Consider the following 25,746-nt stretch of genomic DNA (forward strand, 5'->3'; position numbering starts at 1 on the left):
ACTCACAGAGATGGAGTGATTACTGTTCAAATAAAAAACTTAGAAGTTAGGAAGAATGATTCACTTTTTTTTTATGTTTGATTTTTCCCCCACCCTTTTTTTTTTTAATTGTCGTAAGATATGTATAACTTAAAATTTACCGTCTCAAGTATTTTTCAAGTGTATGATGCATACTGAATATTAAATTCATTCACAGGGGCACCTGGCAGGCTCAGTAGATCATGTGACTCTTGATCTAGGGATTGTAAATTCAAGCCCCACGTTGGGTGTAGATATTACTTAAAAATAAAATCTTAAAAAAAATTCACATTGTTGTGTAACCATTAACACCATCTACCTCTTTTCCTCTTGAAAAAGTGAAACTGTACCCCGTTAAACATTAACTCCCTGTTTCTCTCTCTCCCCAGACTCTGACACCTACCATTTTATTTTCTGTCTCTGTGATTTTGCCTACTCTTAAGTACCTTATATAAGTACAATCATAGTATTTGTCTTTTTGTGACTGGTTTATTCACGTAGCATACTGTCCTCAAGGGTCATCAATGTTGTAGTATGTGTTGCAATTTCCTTTTTTTCTAAGGCTGAATAATATTTTGTATATATACCACATTTTGTTTGTCCATTTATCCAGTGATGAAAACTTGGGGTGGTTCTACACTTTGGCTATTGTGAATAATACTGCTATGAACCCAGGTATACGTGGGTCTGTTTGAGACCCTGCTTTCATTTGAAAGATCTGCCATTTTATCTTTATCCTTATTATTAAAATTTACATGTATATTAATACATAAAGAATACTGTGTTTGACAAAAACAACTTAAAAAGGTGAAGTTAGAGCCTTTTCCCTAAGGGTTTTTTAATTTTACTTCAGAAGACATGATACCAACACATATATATATATATATATAGGTGTATGTATGTATGTTGGAATGTAAGGTCATGCTAAATTTCATGGCACTGGTACAGGCACAAATAGCAAAAGAATTTCAGAGTAGAGAGCAAGCTGTATTACTGTCAAGTGGATTTGGATTATATTTTTCAGTGATTATTCTCCTTGTCTTTTTTTCATCTACTTTCCCTGGTTACAATCAGTGAAATGGATTATGATTGGAAAAATAGACAAAGGGAAGTTATTTCTAGTTCTCTAACCACAGATAAGAAAACTGTTGGATCAACAATTCATTTGGAAACGACCAAGCAAATGAGTTAGTCAGCAAGTATTTATTGATGGCCTGTCCATCAGTTGTGATCTGGAATCAAGTTATACCTGACACCTTCCATGGGAAAGCCAGTAGAACTAGTCTTTGGGTCTCAAGGAAGAAAGCAGGGGCTGGGTGGCTCAGTCGGTTAAGCATCCAGCTTCGGCTCAGGTCATGATCTCATGGTTTGTGGGTTTCAGCCCCGCATTAGGTTCTGTGTTGGCTTCTTAGAGTCTGGAGCCTGTTTCAGATTCTGTGTCTCCCTCTCTCTCTGCATCTCCCCTGCTCATGCTCTGTCTCTCTCTGTCTCAAAAGTAAGTAAACTATAAAAAAGAAAAAAAAAGAAATCAAGGAAGAAAGCAGTGGTTTTTTTTAAAATTTATTTTTCATTTTTATTTTTTACAAATAGTTTATTGTCAGGTTGGTTTCCATATAACACATAGTGCTCATCCCCACGGGAAGTGCCCCTCTCCGTGCCCATCCCCCCCTCGCCCCCCACATCCATCAGTCCTCAGTTTTTNGATGGCTTTTATGATGTTTAAGTAAGTTCCTTCTATCCCGACTTTCTCTAGAGTCTGTATTAAGAAGGGATGCTGTATTTTGTCAAATGAAGAAAGCAGTGTTTTAATAGGTAGAACACGGATTCTCGTGTGATCTAGTATGTGCTCTTAGGCACATTTTTCAAATTTTCTTTCTGTTTCCTATTGTGCAAAATTTGGAGATTTTTTTGTGTGAAAATTAAGTGGTAATGTATGTATATTGCCTGATATAAAGCCCAGCCCAGTGAATGTTTGCTTCTTTTCCTTTTAGCCTGATATCTTTTTTTATAGCCTTTAAAAACTACCTTTTCGTTGGGCAGGTGATGGGTATTAAGGAAGGCACTTGTTATGTTGAGCACTGTGTGTTATATGTAAGTGATGAACCACTAAATTCTACTCCTGAAAACAATCTTACACTCTATGTTATCTAGCTAGAATTTAAATAAAAATTTGAAGAGAAACAAAAAAAATGGTCACCTTTCCAAAATGGTCGTTTGCAGCTGCTTCCTTCTTTTATTCCGAACTGTTCTTCAGTTGATTCAGGCCCTCTTTACCCCTTAGCTAAACTTTGGCTTTGCAGTAATTGCCTTATACTTTCCCTGCCCCACAGTTGATCTTCACGCTGCTGCCATAGTACAGATGTGATACTCTTGTACTTGTGTCATACTCTTGTTTGAAGATTTTGACAGTTCCTTATTACCTCCAAGATAATGTAGGTTCTTCTTAGTATAGAATTCAAAAGTTGTCCATTAGAATTTCAGATGTAGTAACATCTGGAAAATTGAGCACAAGAAATGCTCAGGGTTTATGAATTGTGTTTCATATTTTCACTGTTCTGTTGGCACTTTTCGTCATGTATATTATAACTTTTACCTTGGCTGAATTAGAAGCTACATGGGTAAAAATGGATTGTACCTCTCCTTCAGTGTTTGATATCGTGAGGAACTACACTGCAGATTATGACAAGACCTTAATCTTCAATAAAATCCACCATGAACTGAACCAGTTTTGCAGTGCCCATACACTTCAAGAAGTTTACATTGAATTGTTTGGTGAGTATCTTATTTGTTTTAAATATGTGAATAATCAGTTGGAAAGCTTAGTCAACTCTGTGGATGCTATAACAATATTAGTAAACATGTTATTTCACCATTTCTTCTGAATTTATAATAGATCATTTGTCTTTAAAATATTCTTTTATCTTGGGGCACCTGGGTGGCTCAGTCGGTTAAGCATCCAGCTTCGGCCCAGGTTATGATCTCACGATTCGTGGGTTCGAGCCCCATCTCGGGCTCTGTGCTGACAGCTAGCTTAGAGCTTGGAGCCTGTTTCAGATTCTCTGTCTTCCTCTCTCTCTGACCCTCCCCTGCTCATGCTTGCTGTCTGTCTGTCTCTCTCTCTCTCTCTCTGTCTCAGAAATAAATAAAACATAAAAAAAAAATTCTTTTGTCCTAAGTTTAAAATTTCTTATGGTTAAATTAAGCAAATAGTTACTCAAAAGATACTTTAAGAATGAGAACCATTTTCTGAAACGCACTATATGTAACTTGATAGAGAGTAGAAAAAGATCATTATTTACCGACTATATTCTGTTTTTACTATGATAATTTAGTGAAAATTAGTTTTGTTGCTATTTTAATATATAATTTGGGGAACTTTAGCATAAGTCTGTTTCTTGGGGTTTCCCAAGACCCATCCCCATGTTTGATGATTTTCTAGGAAGACTGAGAGGACTCAGTACTATGTTCCATTCACAGCTAAGATGTATTATATCAAAAAAGATACAAAGTAAAATCCAGAAGAAGCCAGGCACAAATTTCCAAGAGTCTTCTCTCAGTGGAGTCATGTAGAATACACTTGGGTATCAAAGGGTACCAACACAGGTGAAATGTTGTCTGCTAGGGAAGCTCATTAGATACTTACTGCCCGGAATTTATTGCGTGGCGGAGTGGGGGGAGGGGGGGGCTAAGATATGGACATCCTCTGCCTAGTGTATAACAAAATTCTAGACTTCCAGAAGGAAGGCACGTATTCAGCATACACCACATTGGTCGTATAAACAGTTTAGGCACAGTGAGTCATTCTTACCAGTTCTGGGAATAGTGGGAATCCTTTCCAAATTCAAATTCTAAGGTGACAGCCAAAGGCCAACTTGCAGACAAGCCTTTCTAAGGATCACAGCTTCAGGACTGCTATGTTAAGTCTTTGCTGCACAAGATACTTTTCATTTATGATAGTGAAAGCTGTGACCCTTGATTGGGTTGTTGCTGTTGATTGCTCACTTCTCCCTCCTGGAGTTCTTAGTGAATTTCTTAGAGTCAGGCATAGGGATGGTTAATCATTTTAGAGATCTACCAGTTGTTCCCTCATTGATGATTGACAACTACTAAATGTATGAGAAAACTGTCCTGATTTGTCATATCATTGGTCATTTTAATAATGGTGAAAGTACTGTTAAGGTAGAAAATTCATGAGTTACAAGGCCAAGTGAAGTGATAGCTTTATTGTTCATTCTTGTATACTTTAAAGATCTTACTGTGAGTTTCCCCCATCCCTTTTTATGAAAAAAAATTCTTTTTTAACATTTATTGTTGAGAGGGAGAGACAGACTGGCGACTGAGTGGCTTAGTCGGTTAAATGTCCAACTTTGGCTCAGGCCATGATCTCACAGTTCGTGGGTTCAAGTCCCGCATCGGGCTCTGTGCTAATAGCTAGCTCAGAGCCTGGAGCTTCCTTCAGATTCTGTGTCTCCCTCTCTCTCTGACCCTCCCCTGCTCATGCTGTCTCTCTCATTCTCTCTCAGAAATAAATAAAAAACATTAAAAAATTTTAAAAAAAAAAAGAGGGAGAGACAGTGCATGAGCAAGGGAGGGGCAGAGAAAGAGGGAGACACAGAATCTGAAGCAGGCTCCAGGCTCTGAGCTGCCAGCACAGAGCCCAGTGTGGGTCTCAAACCCACAAACCGCAAGATCGTGACCTGAGCCAAAGTTGGACGCTTAACCTACTGAGCCACCCAGGCGCCCCTTCTCCCTCCCTTTTTAAATCCAAAATAATAGGCAGAGGTCCATGGAAATGAAATTTAGTTACTTGGAGATTTGAGTTAAAGATTGAGGACAGAAATTTGGTTTTTATGAGAATCAGGAGACATTAAGTAACATTACTGAATTAAGATATTAAAGACAATTAAGATATTGTTTATCCACTTATTGGATAAACAACCTGTTTGTCATTTGTCTTCTGATAAACAACCTGTTTATCATCTTCCCTAATTGCTTTGACAGTTCTTCACATTTTCTCCCATACAAAAGGAAAATTAAATATAAATTTTAAATACATATATAATAATTTATACATTTATAATATATAGTTAGTTTTATTTTCATATATATGTGAAGTGGTTTAAACTCTACAGAAGAACCGTACCATGGAAACTTTAGGTCTAATAATGATTGGACTTTTTTCAGTGTTAATACAAGGAAAAAAAATTTTTTTGAGCATCATGAGAATTGTTGTTCTTGGCCTCAAAAACAGATCAAATAGATGAAAACCTGAAGCAAGCTCTGCAGAAAGATTTGAATGTCATGGCTCCAGGCCTCACCATACAGGTAAGCCCTTTTCTTAGGGAAATCCTCTAGGAATTTTGAGGGCTTTGAATTATTCTTTCATTGAACATTGTTTATTCAACAGTTACTGAGTTGAAGTGCTAAGGTATTCTATAGAATAGCTTTCTCAGTTTGACTTTAGGTTTCTTCAAAATAAAATAGTCTTGTAGCTTACCCTAGGTGTCATTTTCTTCTGAACAGATAAGCTCAGACTCTTACAAGGAAATGAAATCCATGCACTGCTATGTGTGAGGCATTATTAAGGTACAGTAATGGTTATAAATCAGTGTAAGAGTAAGATGTTAGTCTCAGTAAGATTATAAATGAGAATTTCAGTATAAAACGAATAATCTATCAAAATAGATGTTATATATGATTAATAGATAAACTGATTGGATGAGTATTGCTATAAGAGTTTAGAGTTAGAGAACATTTCAAGAGAGTCTGCCTGGAAATGACTATGACCGAGTTGGGATTTTAGATGGGTTTGGTAGAGTTAATCAGGATTTATATAGGGGGAAGGAATAAGGAAGGTATTTTAGGTGGGTGGAATTGCCTGAATAAAAGTAAGATAGCAGGTGAATTTGGTGGTAGTGGTGGTGGCTGTAGCATTAGGAGATAGAATGGAGAGAGGTTGTCTGCCTGCTTTTGTGGGTCAGTGTATTTTCCGATGGGGTTGAAATCCATAAGTAGATTCTAAAATTAATTTTGGTGGATCATGACCAGCATTTTAAATAAAATGAAATTGAAGAGGAAAAGAAATCAGAGCACAGGACATGTACTAATAAGTTTGTCATTCTGTGAAATTTTTGTTTCTTTTATGTAAGTATGTAGGTGTTTATATTGGGTGTCACTGTAAAATGCATGTCTTACTGTGGTCATTCATGGTCAGTAACATTTAAAAGGGTGGCTGTAGGTCTGGATTCCCTGAGAAGTGGTAATAAAGCTTTTCTAGTGTCCTTTCTTAGAGTTTCTAGGAGATCGACTCTTGTGGTGATGAATGTTAACTACAGCTCTTTTAAAGAGAAAACTTTCTTTGGTGTCACATGTCTCAAGTGTCGCACTGTTGAGAATGTACCTTCACTGTGAGTGATCACGTGTGATCTCAGAAACAAGATTCTTAGATTCTCCTCAGGTTTTTACTTGGGAGATGTAGCTCATTCTTCTTAACAGCTGCCTAGAATTCTTTGCCTTATATTACATAATTAGTTCTCTGTTGCCAGTTTTTTGCTATTAGTAAGCAATAAGATAGTGAACATTCTTGACACATCTCCTTGTTATATACAAATCATCTTTCAAAAACCTATGTAAGTCTGTATTTTTACCAGCAGTATATGTGAATACTTGTTTCTACATACGCCTCACAAGCATTTGAGACAATTAGACATGCTAATTTTTGTCATATGGAGTAGTATTATATCTCCCTTTGATTTGCATTTCTTTAGTTATTAATGAAGTTGCATCTTTTGATTTTTTTTCTTTGGCTATTTTTTCAACTGCCTCTTCATATCTTTTGTCCACTTTTCTGTTGTATTGTTTTACTTTTTCTTACTGATTTGTGGTTCTATTTTGTATACTCTGAATATATTCATACAGATGTGTTCTATATGTTATAGAGAAATTGGGTATTGGGAAAAGGATGAATAATAAAGTGAAATTCACCAGTAGTCTTACCATTGCAGAGTTAACAGTTGTATTTTTCTAGATTCTTCTTAATCTAGAGGAGCATATATTTGTTTATAGGTAAAAATAATGTTAAGCTAAAGTAGAATCATACCATACCTGCTTTTTTTCATTAGCAGTATATATTAAGCATCTTTTCAAGTCAAAAATATAGATTCACTACATCATCACCTTCAGTGGTTTTACGTAATTAATCTATGGTTCCAGTTTTTACCGTCATACACGTTGCAATGACAGGCTTATACAAAAATCCTTCCCTTAGAATAAATTCTTTTGTTTTTTTTCCAGTTTATTTATTATTTTTTTTAAATTTGAATTCAAGTTAGTTGAAATACAGTATAGTTTTGGCTTCAGGAGTAGAACCTAGTGATTCATCTTTTACATATGACACCCAGTGCTCATTCCAAAGAGTACTCTCCTTACAATAAATTATTAAATGTAGGATTGATGAGTTAAAGTGTATGCCCTGTTTGAAGGCTTTTTGATACATATTGCCAAATGGCCCCTTTCAAAAAATTTTAGTATCGTAACATTTGTCATCATTAGTGTTGGTGAACTGTAGTTTCCTACACATTAGATTGTGAGTGTACCCAAATAATTAACATGCATGCTGACTCTCAATCCTTTTAGAGAAATTATTCTGATATTTTCTATTAATTATTGAGGTTGAATGCCCTAGGATATTTATCGGTCATTTGTATTTCATTTGTGAATTATGTTAATTATTACAGATCTTAAATGTATGGGAAACATTTCTCCTAGTTTTTTTTTTACCATTTAATTCTACCCCTCCACCCCCTGGCGATTCTGAAGCTTTAAACTTATGTAGTAATTTTAGTATTTTTTTCTTTATGGTGCTTTGTAGTGCTGGCATACTTTAAGCCACTTTCAGCACTTTATGATATAGAAATTTAAATAAAATTGGAAATTACCTCATTTTTCTCTGCTTTTACAGTTGTGTTTTTAGATTTAGACCTTTGGGCACCTGGGTGGCTCAGTCGGTTAAGCATCTGACTTTGGCACATGTCATGATCTCATGGTTTGTGTGTTCGAGCCCCACATTAGGCTGTCTGACGTCAGCACAGAGCCTGCTTTGGATCCTGTCTCCCTCTCACTGACCCTCCCCTGCTTGCATTCTTTCTCTTCCTCTCTCAAAAATAAATAAACCTTAGGGTCACTTGGGTGGCTCCATCGGTTAAGTGTCCCAACTTCAGCTCAGGTCATGATATCACAGTTGCTGGGTTTAAGCCCTACATGAGGCTCTGTGCTGACAGCTCAGAGTCTGGAACCTGCTTCAGATTCTGTCTCCCTCTTTTTCTGCCCCTCTCCCATTCACACTCTGTCCCTCAAAATTAAATAATTGTTAAAAATTTTTTTAAATATATTTAAATATTTAATTCATCTGGAATCCATTGTGATGTCAGTTGTGAGGTAGGGCTCCAATTCTCCATCCCCCAATTTGGTAGCAACAAGAATTACTGAATAGGGGCGCCTGGGTGGCTCCGTCGGTTGAGTGTCCAACTTTGGCTCGGATCATGATCTCACGGTTCGTGGGTTCGAGCCCCGCATCGGGCTCTGTGCTGACAGCTAGCTCGGAGCCTGGAGCCTGTTTCGGATTCTGTGTCTCCCTCTCTCTCTGACCCTCCCCTGCTCATGCTGTCTCTCTCTCTCTCTCTCTCAAAAATAAATAAAATAAAAAAAAAAAAATTACTGAATAATTTATGCTCCCATCTCCCTTGTTTGAAATGCCATTTGTACTGCCTGCTAAATCCTGTTATGTAGTACTTTTTCTTTTTTTTTTTACTTTGTTCCATTGATCTTTCTGTTTCCTATTCCTTCATTAGTGTTTCAGCCCTAAATCTTTCCCCAACAAATCTGCTGCTTCTCCCTTGCTTTTTCCTTCTTGTTAGTAATGACCCCTCTTTCTCTTCAGACTAATCTAGATGTGGGAGACATCTTTGACAATGCTCTCACCCTTGACATGTAATCAGACCCCATGTCCTGCTGATTTTACCACCAAAATCCATGTAAAACTTCACTCCTCCATCTTCACTGCCACCTCCTTAAGCCAAGCCACCATCTCACACCATCTCACCTCCTCTCATGTTGCCCCACTTTCACTTTTACCTTTATCTACGTCATTTTCTGCATGGCAGTGAGAAGGATCTTTCAAGTTTAGTTGTATTTATTTGATTTTATAAAAAAAAAGTTACTGAAAGATAAAATGTCGCTTTGTAATACATTTTTAAACCGATTGATCAAGATCTCCATTGTTTTGGTTGCTTAATCTTGTCATAAAAGTTTCTTACAAGAGCTGGAATGCTCTTTTGGAATTTCCAGGTGATTCATCAGCCTTCTTTAACACATTACTGTATGTTATGATAATTCAACTTTTATTCACTTTTAAATCTTGTGAGATATATTATCTTTAAAAAAATTTTTTTTTAACATTTATTTATTGTTGAGAGACAGAGAGGGACAGAGCATGAGCAGGGGAGAGGCAGAGAGAGGGGGAGACACAAAATCTGAAGCAGGCTCCACTCTCTGAGCTGTCAGCATGGAACCTGATGCCAGGCTCGAACCCACGAACCGCGAGATAATGACCTGAGCTGAAGTCATACGCTCAACCAACTGAGCCACCCCAGGCACCTCTGTTATCTTTTCAAAAATAGTGGGCTTTGATATTTCTGCCAGCTTATTCTTCCAGATGAGTTTTCATTATTGATATTTTCAAGCTATATCAGGTACCTAAATTGGCATAGAAGTTTAAAAATAAGGAACATAATTTATGGATTTACTTAGTCATATCGTCATGTTTGTTTCTTTTAGAATTTCTGACCTAGGTGAGAAACCTATATCTGAAATTAAACTAATACTCATGGATTTACTGAATTTTAATGCTGTTTGTTGTCTTTTTGTGCATAAGCACTGAGGAATGGAAATGATTCTTGGTGAATTTATTGTGTATCTACTGTCTCTAAAAATTTTTTTTTGTTAATTTCCTTGGATTTGTTTGTTGTATATGTGGTATAAACATTTAACCAAAAATCCCCCTTTTTAAAATTTAAATGCAAGATACATTGCCTGTATGTGCAGTGTTATACAACAGATCTTTAGATCTATATATCTTACTTGACTGAAACTTTATGAGTTTCCTTAGATTTTTTATTTATATAATTATGCCAAAATAAAAATCTTAATTTAACCCTCCACAACCTAGTGTTTCCAGTCTCCAACTCATCCTATTTTAATTCTTCACATAACACTCATAGCTATCTGAGACTTTTTTATTCATTTAATTGCTTTTTGTTGTTATTTTCTCCCTTTAAAATTTTGAGTTTCATGAGAGCAGTCTCACCTTGTTCACTACTGTGTTCATAGTGCCTACAACAAACAGTACTTGGCACAGATGAGGCACCCAGTTAATTCTTATTATATACATTTCTCTGTAATAATCAGTATCTTAATTTTCCCATTGTCTGTATTTATACTCCATTTTTCTTCTTGAACAACTACTGTGGCAAATTTGAGTTATGAAAACATGCATCTTTGGTATTTTTTTCTTATGTTGTATAAGAGAGTGACTATATTATGTGCTGGCATTCTGTTTAAAATATATGCTTAGGAGCACCTTGGTGGCTCAGTCAGTTAAGTGTTTGACTTCTGCTCAGGTCATGATCTCATGGTTCGTAAGTTCGAGCCCCACATGGGGCTCTGTGCTGACAGTTTTGGATATTCTCTCTCCCTCTCACTCTCTGCTCCTTCCCTGCTTGTGCATGCTCTCTCTTTATCAAAAATAAACATTTAAAAAATAAATAAAATTAAATAAGATATATGCTTATAACCCAGCGGTCACTTTCAGATATATTCATCAGCTTTTTTTTACCTCTCTACTTTGTGTGTGTGTGTGTGTGCGTGCGCGCGCGCACGCTTGCGTGTTTTGGACATTGTTTTTGGATATGTTGTAATTTTTAAGTCTGTTATGATAACTTACGTTGTCTGTTACAGTAGATGCTTATTTTACACGTACTTGAAAATTATGAGATTCCCAAGATTGATAAGCATCTAGTATGTTCTTCAGCCTCCCTCATACAGCAAGATAGAAATCTTTGGAGGACAGTCCTGTTTTACGCTTTTTAAAAAATAAGACTGGGGTACCTGGGTGGTTCAGTTGGTTGAGCATCTAACTTTGGCTCAGGCCATCATCTTGTTTTGAGTCCCACATTGGGTTCTCTACTGTCAGCACAGAGCCCACTTTGGACCCTCTGTTCCCCTCTCTCTCTGTCCCTGCCTTGCTTGCACTCTCTCAAAAATAACATTAAATTTTTTTAAAAAATATATGGGCAGTCTCTTAATTAAATGCAAAATGATAGTGCTTCCTCCTGGAGCATATTAAAATGTGTTGGTAGTCATTTGTGTTGCTGGTAGTCACATCATGAAATCTGGCATCTCACAAATGCTTGTTAAGAATTTTTATTTGTCTTCTGGATATCTCGTAAGTTGTTCCTTAGGGCCTCACGTGCTCTACCTTCAGCATGTAATGAGTTTTCTCACTACAGCCCCCAACTTCTTACTCTATTTCACTAATTCTTGTATTTGCTTATGATAGCTATCAAATTCTTAACAGATTTGACTGTTATTTCACATGTTGGAAAGGCCGTGTTGCCTAAAAGTTTTTAAAAGTCTTCTTTTAAAATCCTTAAAAGAAGGTTATGTGCATAGAGGCTTTGTAAAGTTTAGCCAGTTTTCAGAGGCGAATTAAAACTTTCTTCAGATCAGGAGTTTGTTGTCTGTGTTTGCAATACAGATGGGGGGTGAGTGATGTTTAACTAGTTAAATCAAAAGCTTTTGAGAGATCAGTTCCCTGATGGAGAAGTCAGCCTTCAAAAAGCTGCACTTTTCAAGCAGATAATCTTAATTAATGTCAAAGTACACTATGGTTAGGGAAACAAAGTGTCTAGTAAACAATGTCTAAAAAAGACAAGTCGGCTTTGTTCTAAGCGAGTTCCTAGGAAGAAAGAATGTAAGCTGTTAACTGGTATTTGTTTTCCTTCAGCTTTGGACTGTTTATGTATAGCCAGTATTGAGTGATTACAGGTTTAGGAAGTGGTAAATACATTTACTGTCTGCTGTTATTAAGTTGTATATACTGACCTGAACTTTGTTTGCTTTTATTTTTGTTGTTGACTGTTTCCTACTTTACAATTTAAATCTTGGAATTTTGCTTTCCTTCTGTTTCTTTGGTTTGCATGCCTGAAAAGGAAACAAAAGTATCCAGCTGAAGAGCTTTGTAGAAGTCTTTAAGGGAGGACCTTTCCCCTAAAGGAGTTTATTTCCTCAGTGGATAGGAGTGGCTTTTCCTGTTGCCAAGCATTTTTTTAAGGAAGCAAGAAGCAGCCTATCTTGATTCTTGGTGTGATGGCATGAAAAACAGATTTTGTAGTGGAATCTCCACACGTGTTAGTAGGCAGCTATGTCATAGTTGTTTTATTAGTTTCATATGAGGAGTTTTTCTGTAGATTTAGTTTGAAGATTTATTTTTCAAATATACTTTGGCTTTTCACTTTTATTTTTTAGGCTGTGCGTGTTACAAAACCCAAAATCCCAGAAGCCATAAGAAGAAATTTTGAGTTAATGTGAGTAATATGTTTGGGAGCCCAATATTTTTTTAGGGCTGTCTACTTATTAATATACCAGTGTAGAGAAAAGTTCTATATGAGATATTACACTCTGGGGTGGGGTGTATATCTATTTTCCATTCTTTAATTCTAACAATGTTATCTATTCTTGTGTCTTAATTCTCTAGATTGTTATTAGTTTTCCCTTTATATATGAACATTTCGGGAGCAGCTTTAGAGGCTAAGGATGCAGTTTGCTATAGAACTATTGTTGGAAGGGTAAGGAACTGTAATTTGGACATGAATATCTTGAATTAAATACTAATAGAGAAGAGAAGGAGTCCTGGCTGGTAAGGTTGAAGGGAGTGCCTATATTGTGTCACTGTGTTGTAATGGTAAGAATAGAAACACCTTATTGGCATAAAGTTTGATTTTCATCTTTATGTGGTTGTGTATCCAAAATGACACCTAGGTCTTTATAATTTTCTTTGGGAAGCTTTGCCTTAACTGACTCCTGGTAGTCTTCTCTTTTGTGTCCAGGGCTGGCTGGGAATGAGAAGTTACTTGCTTGACATGAAATTCATTTTTAAGTGTTCTGAAGATCCCTATTAGGGGAATACCTATTGTAGTTGAAATGGCAGTATTATTATTATATGACGGGTAGTGGAAAGAAAAAACAAAAGTCTTTAGGAAATTTGGCTGGTATTTTAAGAGGAAAAAATATGAAATGCTGGAAAAATAACTTTGCACAAGTCAAGAATACAACAGATTGTATAAGTATGGGGGTCCAAGAAGTAATAATACTTTTTCCTGGGTAATATACTGCTTAGTCCTTACTGTTCCCAAGTCTGTATCTTTCATTATGCAGAGTTTTATTTTCTCTTTTCATTTGTAGAAAAGGATCTCCTCTTTTGAAGCTATAAAGCACAGAGTGTCAGGCTGGGTAGATCATGAGTCTGATCCATTGGTATAAGAAATTTTTTAAATTGATGGCTCAGGTTATCTAAGGCTCTCAGTATGATAGCTTCTCGTGATGGAAACATGAAGACTGTATGTTCTCTGCCTTCAAATAATTTGTAATCTCCAGAATGCCATTTTATGTCTTTATCCATTTTGGCAGGAGGAAAGGAGAGATCTTTAGGGGGAAATGTTTTGGGGAAACTCTTGGAGTTACTTTTCAGATAAATCTGGCTCTTTTCTTTCCTAATTTTATAGACTATTGAAATCCCAGAATTAAAAGCCACCTTGAGAACTAACCTCCCACCTAATAGTAATCTTTTATACACCTTTTCTGCCATCTGGTCACCCAGTCACCACTTGTACATGCTTAGTGATAGGCCAGCCATTTCCATTATTAGAATACTCAGATTCTCAGAAAAGTCTTTTTCATGTTGAGCACCAGTTCCCTACTTAATAACTGCCACCTAATTATATCTTCCATACAACAAACAGGGCCACTGCACAAGAGTACCTGAGGAGGGGCTGAAATCCAGCTCTGTTCTGCTTGCCAGACCACGTACCTAAGGGACTGCATCTGCCTAGGGGTGGTTGCGTTTTGCTAATTGGTCGAGTGCTATATGGGCTAGCTGGAGGCCTCAGTAAAAGAAGCATTTATATACTCTGGGTACTTCCAGATCACAGGCCTTTCTGTGATACAGGTCAGACTAAATTCAAATGTATGAATTTGATTCCTTTATCTGGGTGACTGGGCAAATCATTTAACCCTTCAGCCTCAGATTTATTATAAGTAAAATAAGGTAACACCTCTCTTGGCACCATAATGGATCAGAAAGTTCTTGTTGCAAATGGTTCTCTGACACACCATAGAGTCAGAATTACTGCATATCATTTCTAATTTTTACAATATTTTGCTTCACAGGGAGGCTGAAAAGACAAAACTTCTTATAGCTGCACAGAAACAAAAGGTTGTGGAGAAAGAAGCTGAGACAGAAAGGAAAAAGGCTGTCATAGGTACTTTGATTTCTTTCTGAATTGGATATGTCTAAGAACATGTGTTACGAATTTGTCCTGTTCTTTATCAGTCTGATGATGGATATTGATAAGATCAAATAAGATTGCATCAAACATAGTGGAGAATTCTGGAAACTCTTCTGTTCATTCAGATGCCCTACAGCCTTTAAAAGTAGATGGTGCCAGTACTTAATGAAGTGGTTTGACTCTTGACTATGTATGGCTGCTACTGCTCTTTTTCTCAAGGACCAGGAAAATAGATAGGGTTTTGGGGCAGCTCTAGCCTCTGTGGAGTAGAGTTTTTGTTTGCATACAATTTAAGAATGGGAAGCTTTTTGGCCAAAGCTCGTTTTTATAGCATGCATCCTTGCTGTTGATATGCACTTAGTTTTATCTGGATGAATAGATGCCATCTCCGACAGTACGGCGGGATTGCTTTCACCTTATTTGAATCACAGTGACTTCCTAAACACTCTAGGATACTGTGTGTTGGACTGCCCTCTTAGTCTCTCAGTTGTTTGTTCCTTGGGATGCTGAAAGTTTAAGAAGTGTTTTATAAACTATTTCGAATATGCAGAAATATACAGAGAATAATAAAGGCTTAATATATGCCACATTCCTTCAGGTCATATTTTCTTCTAAGAATAAATTTATGTATCTGTTGGAAAGCCCCCCCTTGTCTGGTCCTATTTCTTGACTATCTTCTCTGAGTAGCTTCTATTCTAAAGCTTATGTAATCTTTCTGTCCATATTTTTATATTTTTATTATAACTATGTAATAATAAACAATTCATAGAATTGTCTTAAACCATAAAAATGGTATCAAACTCTAACTTTTATTTCACAGCTTGCCTTTATCTTACCAACATGTTTGAGTTCTATTCATATTGGTATGTGTAGATATAGTTATTTTTAACTGCTGTGCATTCATTCTATGAGTGAACCTCAGTTCATTCTGATGGATTACTGTTGAAGAGTTAGTTTCTAGTTTTTCCTTATTGTGAACAGTGCTGCAGTAACATCAGTGTATCCACGTATCTTTGTGCATATATTTGGAGCTTTCCAGTGGTAGTGCTCCTCAACATGTAGTGTTGGTCACTGTCCTATATCACTGGCTTTTTGTTTCTGATCCATAATGAGATGACAGAAACTGACACTGAGTGCTCAGAAGTTCTTACAGCATTATATAGTTATTTTGTGTCTGTTGAATCTAATAATAAAAAACTATACCTTGTGTTTTTGTTTTTAATATTTTTCCAAGTAATTTTTATTATAATTTATAAAATATTGTTTCCTAACAAATTGAAATACAAAAAAAAAGGGGTTGGGGGCTGCTGTTCCATAGGTAGTTGAAGAAGCACTGCTCTGTAATACATGCTTCCAAATAGAATTGCTGAGTCATAGGGTATATACATCTTCAAATTTATAACATACGCTATTGCCAAATTGCTCTCCAAAGTGATTCTACCATTTTACTTTCTCTTCAGCAGGGTCTGAGTTCCAATTCATTTGATGCCATAATGAATTCCCATTTCTGCATATCCTCTTCAATTCTAGGAGTCATTAGACCTTTTAAATTTTATGTCAGTTTGATGGTGGACATGTATCCTATAATTTCATTTTGTATTTCTCTGCTAACTAGTAAAGTTGATTATTGTTTATTGGTCATTCAGGTTTCTTTTTTTGTCTGTGACTTGCTTGTTAATATATTATTAGCCCCTTATTTGATTACTTTTTTTGAACTGATTTATCAAAGTTCTTTGTGTCTTCTAGATAGTAATCCTTTCCCAGATTTAGGCATTGCAAATATCTTTTCTTACTTTGTGGCGTTTGAACTTTATGATGTCTTTGACATCCATATGTAGTTAATTTTCATATAATCAAATTCATCAGCCTTTTCCATTCTGATTTGTACTTTTTCTATCCTGTTTAAGAATTCTTTCCTAACCCCAAAATAATTAAAAGGTTTAAAGTTTTGCTTTTCATATTTAAATCTTCAGTCCATCTGGAATTTATTTCAGGGTTTAGTGTGATATTGGAGATCAGTTTATTTTTTCCAAATAGCAAGCCAGTTAATTTAGGCTATTTATTGAAAAGTTCATTATTTTACCTACTTTTTCTTATGCCACACCTACCATATAACAAGATACTGTATATCATTTGTTCTGTTGCTGGGGTCTCTATTTTATTTTAATTTCATGGTCTGTCCTTCTCCAGAATTACCTTGTTTTAATTACTGTCACTTTTTATGTTAAGTCTTGCTATCTGGGAGAGCAAATTTCTCCTTAACTATTCCTCTTTACTGTTCCTAAATATTCCTGTAATTGTCTTGGACTATCCTAGGCCCTTTATTCATCCCTATAAATTTTAGAACCAGCTCAGGTTCTACAAAATGCTTTGTTGAGGTTTGATTGGAATTACATTACCTATACATGTCAATTTGGAGAGAATCATTTTATTTATTTAGTTAGTTATTCATTCATTCATTCATTCATTCATTCAGACTTATACAGAGTCTTATAAATCTGTTGTATTTCTCCATTTATGAGAAATGTCTTTCAAAAAGTATCATAATTTTCTTCTTAAAGTTCTGGCACTTCCTTGCAGATTTATTCCTGTGTATTCCTCAAGCTTTTTGCCATTGTAAGTAGGATCTTTTTTGAAGGCATATTGTCTTTTTTTAAATAGTTTATTGTCAAGTTGGTTTCCATATAACACCCTGTGCCCATCCCCACAAGTGCACATTTGCTAACTGGTTTTTGTTTTTGTATAAGTATGTTGTTCCTTTTTTGTTGTTGTTGTTTAGCAGTCTTGCTGAAAATGCTATTATTTCTAATAGTCTCTTGTTGTAAGCAAACTATCTTCAGATCAGGACAGTTCTGGTTTTTCCTTTGTAGTGCTATACCTCTTTTCTTATCTTCCTGGTTTCAAGGTTATGACTTAAAGAGTTCAAGAAAGGTTGCGTCAAGTATTCTTGTCTTGTTCCTAACTTTAAATGGTTTCAGTGATGTTTGCTGTACTTAACTTTTATCAGGTTCATGAAATTTCTTTCTTGTTTCTTGCCTGCCAGGAGTTTTTATCATGAATGGATGTTAAAACTTTTAGAATTTTTTTTCTATATATTTTTTCTAATTTTTCTTTTTAAAGCTTTTAATGTGAATTATATTAATAGATTTTCTGCTTCTGAATTATTTTGCTTTCTTGGGATAAACCTATTTGATCATGATGTACGAGATGTACCTCAGTGCATTTCTCTATATGTCTTGCTGATCATTTCTTTAAAATTTTTACTTTTATATGTCTTCATTTTTACTTTTATTTTATGAATTTCAGCTTATCATTTTTCTTTGTACTCTTACTGCCAGGTGTTTTGTTTTGGTTTTTGGTTTTATTCTTTTAATGGTTCCACTAGCCTCAAAATGATTTGGAGAACATTCTTCTTTTTCTGTGTTTTGGAACATTTTGTATAAAATATGTTATCTTTTTTGTAGGTTTAATGAACTCTCTTGTAAAAACCATCTTAGTCTACTGGGGTTTGTGCTTTCTTGTATGCTTGTTCTTGGTGGTAACATTTAGCCTGTTGACCTAATTTCTATACTAACTATAGGTCTGTTCAGGTATTTGTTTTTTTAAGTTTGAGCAGTTATATTTTTCTGGAAAATCGTTTCACATCAGAAATTTCAAACTTGGGGACATAAATTTGCAGAATTATCTTATAATTTCTAAAATCTGCTACCAAATGTGCATGCCCCCTTTTCATTCCTAGTATTGTGTTTTTTTGTGCCTTCTCTTTTGCTAGATTAGTTTTGCCAGAGGTCTGTGATACTTTATTCATCTTTTCAGAGAACTACATCTTGATTTGGTTGATTCTATTGTCGCTTACTTTTGAATTACATTATTTACACTTATTTTTATTATTCCTCTACTTTTTTTTTTTGAGTTTTCTTACTGGTTCTTTTCTAACTTCTTGAATTACTTAATTTTTAGTTTTCAATCTTTTCTGATCGAAACATGAAAGATTATAAATTTTCTTTCTATTCACGTTTTGAAATGTAGTTTATTTATTGGTGTTCATTTTTAATTTTTTTTAAATCAGGGGCGCCTGGGTGGCTTAGTCGGGTAGGCGTCCGACTTTCGCTTAGGTCATGATCTCATGCATGAGTTCGAGCCCTGCGTCGGGCTCTGTGCTGACTGCCAGCTCAGAGCCTGGAGCCTGTTTCAGAGTCTGTCACTCCCTCTCTCTCTGACCCTCCCCTGCTCACGCTGTCTCTCTCTCTCCTAGAAATAAATAAAAAACATTAAAAAAAATTTTAATTTTTTAAAAATCATTTCCATTGTGATTTCTTTCACTTATGAAGTAGTAAAAGTATATTTTTCAATTTCTGATTGAATAGGTTTTTAGGGGGCTACCTTTTTATTGTTGATTTCTAATATTATTGCATGATAGTCAGGAAATATGATCTGTTATATGGATTCTTAAGTATTTGTTGGAATTTGCTTTGTGGCCTATCAGTATGTAGTATTTTTTAGGTAAATGTTCTATGTGTGCTTGAAAAGATTGAATGCTTTATTTTTTTGTTGGATGCATTTTCTCTGTATATTCATTCAGTCAGGCTTATGAATTGTGTTATTTACATCTTCTGTATTATAATTTTTCCCTTCTTGAGCTATCAGTTACTGAGAGAGGTGTTAGAATCTCCCACCATGACCATAGATTTGTTGACTTGTAATTTTTTTTCTTTACATTATTTAGAGCTGTATCATTAAGAGCAATCAGGATTGTTACATCTCTTGGGAGAATTGCTCCTGTTATGTAATAATTCTCTTTATCCCAGACATACTTTTTGGCTTAAGATCTATTTTGTCTAATGAAATTATAACTATGCCAGGTTTCTCTTGGTTAGTTATTTTCTTGATGTATCTTTTCCCATCCTTTTACTTTCAACTTTTCTATGTCATTATGTTTTAGGTGTGTCTCTTGTAAACAGCATATAGCTGGATTTTGTTATCTTATCCAATGTGAGAATCTGTCTTTTAACTGGTGAGTTTAGTCTTTTTATACTTATTGTGGTTACTGTTATATTTGGATTTGTTTGTATCTTATAATTTTGTGCTATTTACCATGCATTTTTTCCTTTGCTTCTTTTTTCACTCTTTTCCGATTGGTATTGAATTGATTGGATTTTCTTTATTCTTTACTTAATTGGAAGTTTATATCATTTCTAGAATGTATAACTAGTCATTGCCTATAAAATGTTAATAAGCATACCTGATTTGACAGAGTCAAAAGCTAATCATTCTATCCTCTTAAAACCTTAGAATGCTTTCTTATCACTATCCCTCAATTTTACGTAGTTTCCTTGTATTTTAGTTTTATGTTCTTTTTGTTCCCTTATTGATTATTACTATTATCATTCTTACAGTAAATATCCATTTTGATCTATAGGCATTACTTAATTTTTTCCCTCTCCATTGTTTTTGACAATTCATTCTTTTTTCTACTAGTTTATTATTGTTGTTGTTGTTGTTTTTTCAATGCGAAGAAATGGATAACTTACTCATTCTTCCTTGGTCCAAAATTATTTTATTTCATTCTCTTTTTTTAATTTTTTTAATGTTTCATTTATTTCTGAGAGAGAGAGAGAGAGAGAAAGCCAGCGTGAGTAGGGGAGGGTCAGAGAAACAGGGAGATACAGAATCCGAAGCAGGCTCCATCGCGAGCCTTGAACCCATGAACCGTGAGATCATGACCTCAAGCCAAAGTCAGAGGCTTAACCGACTGAGCCACCCAGGCGCCCCTTATTTCATTCTTGAATTAGTAGTTTAACCTACAGTTCTAAGCCCAACTTAGAACTTACTTTTTTTTTTTTTGTCACTGTGGTGATATTATTTCATTTTTGTTTGGCCTCCTCTTCTCTTTTTATTTTTATAATTTTTCTCTGCCTTTGGGTGTTCCAGTTTCACTGTGGTGTTTGTCTAGGTAGAGAGAAGCTTACTTCTCCTCACTGGGCTGGTGGGTAGAGATTTTTAGTCTCAATGGAATTGAAGCCCTTTATTGGTGTCAGTTTTATATAGGAGTCCCAGTTCTAATATCTCTAATATCTAATGAATGGGAAACAACCCAGGTCCGTCTCCCTGACTTGTCTAATAACCACCTCCAGGACTGCCACTATACCAGCTCTCAGCTCTTCCTTTGCTTATGTCTCTTGAGGATCTCCCATTCTTTCTTACAATCTCAGCCACTCACTTTAAAAAGTTACTATATTTTAAGGTGGTGTTAGCTGAAGGGTTTTCTCATCAGCCTATTCCACCATTTCTCTAGAACTAGAACCCAACTCAGGTTCATTTCTACATGTCAGAGAATAGCATCAAGTGGGATGACTACAACAGTCTCCCTACATTGAGACATGATTCTCTGGGTTATAGCTATAAGCTCCAAATGTCTTCTGTTATTCCCAGTTGAACATCGTAGTCTATTTGGGAGGTGGAGTGATATAAGTTGATTTTATGCTAATGAGGAAATAGGGAAGTATGCACTGGGGTCAGTGCTAAAGGATACTGGATCTTCTGGAAATAGGAAAACAGAAATTTTTTTTCTATTATACGCTTTCCCCAGGGACAGAGACAATATGTGTTAAAATACTCCCCCTCTTTGGCTGAAAAGGAGAACTGAGACTGTTCTTCAAGAATCGCAGTGATTGAATTGAAAGTGTAATAAGAGTCTTTCTTCCCTGGTCCTGGATCATTTGGTTAGACCACTGGTGCACTTAAGGGTGTTTGGTTTTCCCTGCCTGTAGTTGCCTGCTGCGACCAACGTGTTCACCCCCAACACTTGTTTTCATAGTGTCAGATGAATTAGCCTGCTTTCTCTTCTATGTTCTACAGAAGTCAGAATTCTCCTTCTCTGATAGTATTTTCATCTTGTCATTTCCCTACTGGTAACTTAATGGTTGATCCTGAGTATAGTAAAGCTAAATTCTTCAACCTATTACTCAAGATGAAGGTCTTCTAGTATTCTTTCTATTCTGATTATTTGTTGTCTTCTCTTGTCACCTGGCTCCGTAATCACCTTCATTGTGACTGCTTCTTTGTTCTTGTCTTTACGCCTTTTGCCATGTCCTTCTAGGTCATGTCCATTATTTTCTTTAAGATTTCGTCCACAAAGCCTTCTTGGTTTAACTTACCGTCTTTATTCCTTCTTTCTCCTGCCATTTTATAAGATTGTCCTGTGTTGCCATGAGTTTATTTTGCTCTGTTTTTGTTCTGAGTACTTTTCATGAATATCATTTTCCCCATTAGCTTGTGGACTGCTGCTGTGTAATCCCATGAAGGACTGGAACTGTTACCTTTTGTACTCCCATTTCTCACAAAACCAGCACTGTCAACAATGAAATAGGAAATAAATTCCTTTTTTTTATTGAGTTGTTTACGGTCTGGATGTTTAAACTTAATGAAACAGCCCATAAAACCTTATATAATTAAATGTTAAGACTATATGCTGCTAATTCTAAGTATTTCCAGACCCAGAGAAATGTTTTTGAATGTATCTTTTTTTGTGTATAATTATAGAAGCAGAGAAGATTGCACAAGTGGCAAAAATTCGGTTTCAGCAGAAGGTGATGGAGAAAGAAACTGAAAAGCGCATTTCTGAAATTGAAGGTACATCAGAGAGAAAAGAGTGTCCGACTATCTTGAACTATCTTTCTGCTTCAGAGATTGGGCTCTTTATTATGGTGGATGGGAGGGCCATAGAATAATCTGGTCTGGAGGAAGTGGCTGTCCTGCTATTCTCATAGACAGATTTTTTTTTTTTCCAATTACTATTATGTGTTTTGCTCTTGGTTGTTGACTCTAGGTAACTCATCTGTTCAATTTCCTGCCCTTAAGTTACGGCTTATTAGCTACCACTTTGTCCTCGGGCAAAGTATGAGAATTATCCATAATCAGTTGTAAAGAATATATAAGAAACCGCCACCACTACTTGTTTCTTTCCTACCTGTCAGCCAAAAAAAAAATAACAAAAAAATTTAGCCAGGAGAAAAGCAGCCCCAGTTTTCATAAAAGGCTCTCAAACTCCTAGATTTCATGTAGGGAGATGTTGATGTTCTGAGCTTACAGTCTTGAACATTAGACATTCAACCTCTTTTGCTACTGCTGCTTCCTGTCATTCTGCATTAACTGATTCTCAATCCAGTTTGGAGGGACAGTGTAATACATAGAGCAGAGCTTTCATGTCTGGACCTCCTTATTTTACTTGAAACCTGGAGCCTGGGTAGGGTGTGAGCGCTTTTGGGTGATGACGGGTAGAGGAAAGGAGCAGCTCTAGGTGAAAATGAAGCACACTCTGATGAGCTGAGAGTTCTTCAACAATGACAATAGTATTCCCCTTGGAAAAGAGTCTGGGGACTGGGTTTTGAAAACTGCTCTGCTATTAAATGTCTTTAAGTGATTGAAGAGCACCTGGCTGACTCAGTCAGTAGAGCATATGACTCTGGATCGTGGGGTTGTTAAGTTTGAGTCCCACGTTGAGTGTAGAGATCACTTTAAAAAAAAAGTAAAATCTTTAAAAATAAATGAATAAAGTAAGATCACTCAGTGGAGAAAGAGACCTCTACTTAATACAGAGTGTGAACTCTTACACAGCTGAGGAAATAGATTGCAATTTTCCTTTGTTTTAAACACCCTGACTCTGTTTTGTTTGCTAGATGCTGCATTTCTGGCCCGAGAGAAGGCGAAAGCAGATGCTGAGTATTATGCTGCACACAAATATGCCACCTCAAACAAGGTGACTGGCTCTCCATGCCACTCTCGAGACTAACAATATAGTGTTCAGGGTTTTGCTTTTCTTTGTGGGGGACTCTAGTGTGATAGAGGTGATTTATCCAGTGTCAAAGAAGGGTAGTTAACCATCACACACTTTAGAAACAACCAATCACTTATCAAGTCATAATACACACTCACTGGGGAGAGAACTTTGTATAGTTCCTTATAAAAGGGGGAGCTAGGACAAAAGCAGGCAAATCTATAAACATAGCTCAAATACTAGAAATCATCCATCTGTACATACTGTCTCAGGGCTTACTAATTGGGAAAGGTGAGGGTCTTCTTGTGGAAGGACAGGAGTAATGAGAAAAACCCACTTAAAGTTGCTTCCCAGGTAGCTTTGCACAGATGCTAAGTTCATTTAGTACATTGATTCTCATAGGAAACTTTCTTGGCATTTTGAGGTGGGATTTTCAACATTTTTCATTGTTGAAGACAACATATCTCATGAATAGTCAACACCCCCTCCCCAACACACACGTTTCCCAAAGTCTCTAACTGAATATTGCTTGTTTACTGGATTTAAAAAATATTCTAGCTGTAAAGAATTTCACATGTGACAGTTTGAGATAGGAGGTTGGGTGAAATGGGTGAACAGTTTTTGTATAGGGGACTCAGGTTAATTTAGGTCTAGAGAATGCAGACCTAGTTAGCAGAATTGGTAAGAGGCAACTAGAACCCCTGTGTATTCTGAGAAGGGAAGAATATGACCAAGGTTTATAAAGTTATTAATTGCAGAGAGAATATTGAAGATTAGAACATTGAAAGAGTAGAGAAAGAAGTTGCCAGAGTGTTTGGTGTGATTTAAAGGATTGGCGTCAAGATTTAAGATATAGACAGGGTTAAACTCTTTCGATTTAGAAAGGAACAGAATGCTGCGGACTCAGAAGAAATGATAAGACGTGATTATGATAGGGTGATAGAGTGAGAGTTGTCAGTACTTTGAAACCCTGTATACATTTAGAAGTAAATTTAGCATATTGGAGACAGTTCTATGAAAACAATAAGAGTTTCGTCAATGTGGAGACAAGATAAGAAAACTGGTTTTAAAAGTAGCAACCCAAATCTGTTACGGGAGAAGCTAGCCAGGCACAAGTATTAAGACCTTGTCCTTGAGGCTAGCCTTATGCTGAAAGGGGCAGCAGTTTTATGCCATTTTGAAAAATGCTATTTCGATATTGATATTATAATTAATAAGGCATTAGGAGGTAATTTGGTTATGCACTGTGACCAGATTTGATGGAAGTGTTTCAGCAGAAGATATGAATCAACTGGAGAGAGTGTAGACCCAAGGAGTGGAAGGTGTTGGGGAGTGGGGAGGCTATGAAGGCTGAGATGGACTTTGGCCTAGAGGACAGGCCAGGGACTTGAGATGAGGAGAGGATTACTAGAGAAGGTTCTGAGAGGCTTTGGGGGTAATATATTCCAGGGAATAGTAGTAATGAATTTTAATAGCAAACCCTGAGAGATTTTGATTGGATATGTCTTGGTACCATGATTTAAATTACAACAACAACAACAACAAAAACTGTTGACAGATCTGGTGATTGACAAACATCTGTCTATCACAATCAGTTTAATTTTTTTTAATGTTTTACTTATTTCTGAGAGAGAGACAGTGTGAGCCGGGAAATGTCAGAGAGAGAGGGAGATACAGAATCTGAAACAGGCTTCAGGCTCTGAGCTAGCTGTCAGCACAGAGCCCAACGCAGGGCTCGAACTCACGAACTGTGAGATAATAACCTGAGCCGAAGTCGGATACTTAACCGACTGAGCCACCCAGGCGCCCCATATCATAATCACTTTAAACATCTAGCTTCTAAGTAGAGGAAAGAGGCCAGACTAGGTGATTTCTTGAGATCTTTTCCACTTCTAGAATGTGGTCAAGAAAAGCAGAATCACAAATGGTAGTTTATAAGGATATGAGCCCAGCCCCTTTGAAGCTCTGCCATTCTCATTTGTTGACCTGTTTACCTCTTAAGAGAACCTGCAGAGATTCCAGACTAATTCTAGGTTGAACTCCGCTAGATGAAATATGAAAGTATCTCTGAAGGTATTTTGTAGGCCCAAGTCACTATAATAATGTTAGTTACAGTTTTTCCCCAAAACCCACCTCCTCAATCCTTTTTTTTCTTTTTTCTTTTTTTTAAATGAACAGCGTCTCCCTACGTTAGGACACAGGAGCTTATGTAATACAGGAACTTCAGGTCTAAAATATATTAAGGTCATAGCCACACCTCAGAGTGAGAGAAGGTCATTGGCAATGAGTCGAGTAGTGATTTTCAGAGCAGTAGGGGAAATGTGTGTAAGG

General features: G+C 36.2%; 1 protein-coding gene across 1 annotated transcript in view; it reads left to right on the top strand.

Moving 5' to 3' along the window:
* The window catches only part of ERLIN1 (ER lipid raft associated 1), a 37,200-nt gene that overhangs the window by 9,109 nt on the left and 2,345 nt on the right, over positions 1 to 25,746 (top strand). Inside the window, exons 6-11 of the mRNA XM_077778770.1 lie at positions 2,665 to 2,790; positions 5,270 to 5,343; positions 12,601 to 12,659; positions 14,521 to 14,612; positions 22,182 to 22,271; positions 23,318 to 23,397. Of these exons, the coding sequence (XP_077634896.1) occupies positions 2,665 to 2,790; positions 5,270 to 5,343; positions 12,601 to 12,659; positions 14,521 to 14,612; positions 22,182 to 22,271; positions 23,318 to 23,397 (521 nt within the window). The remainder of the gene's footprint in view (positions 1 to 2,664; positions 2,791 to 5,269; positions 5,344 to 12,600; positions 12,660 to 14,520; positions 14,613 to 22,181; positions 22,272 to 23,317; positions 23,398 to 25,746) is intronic.

This window comes from Crocuta crocuta, unplaced genomic scaffold (genome assembly GCF_008692635.1).
Source record: "Crocuta crocuta isolate KB4526 unplaced genomic scaffold, BGI_CrCroc_1.0 scaffold170, whole genome shotgun sequence".
NCBI lineage: Eukaryota > Metazoa > Chordata > Mammalia > Carnivora > Hyaenidae > Crocuta > Crocuta crocuta.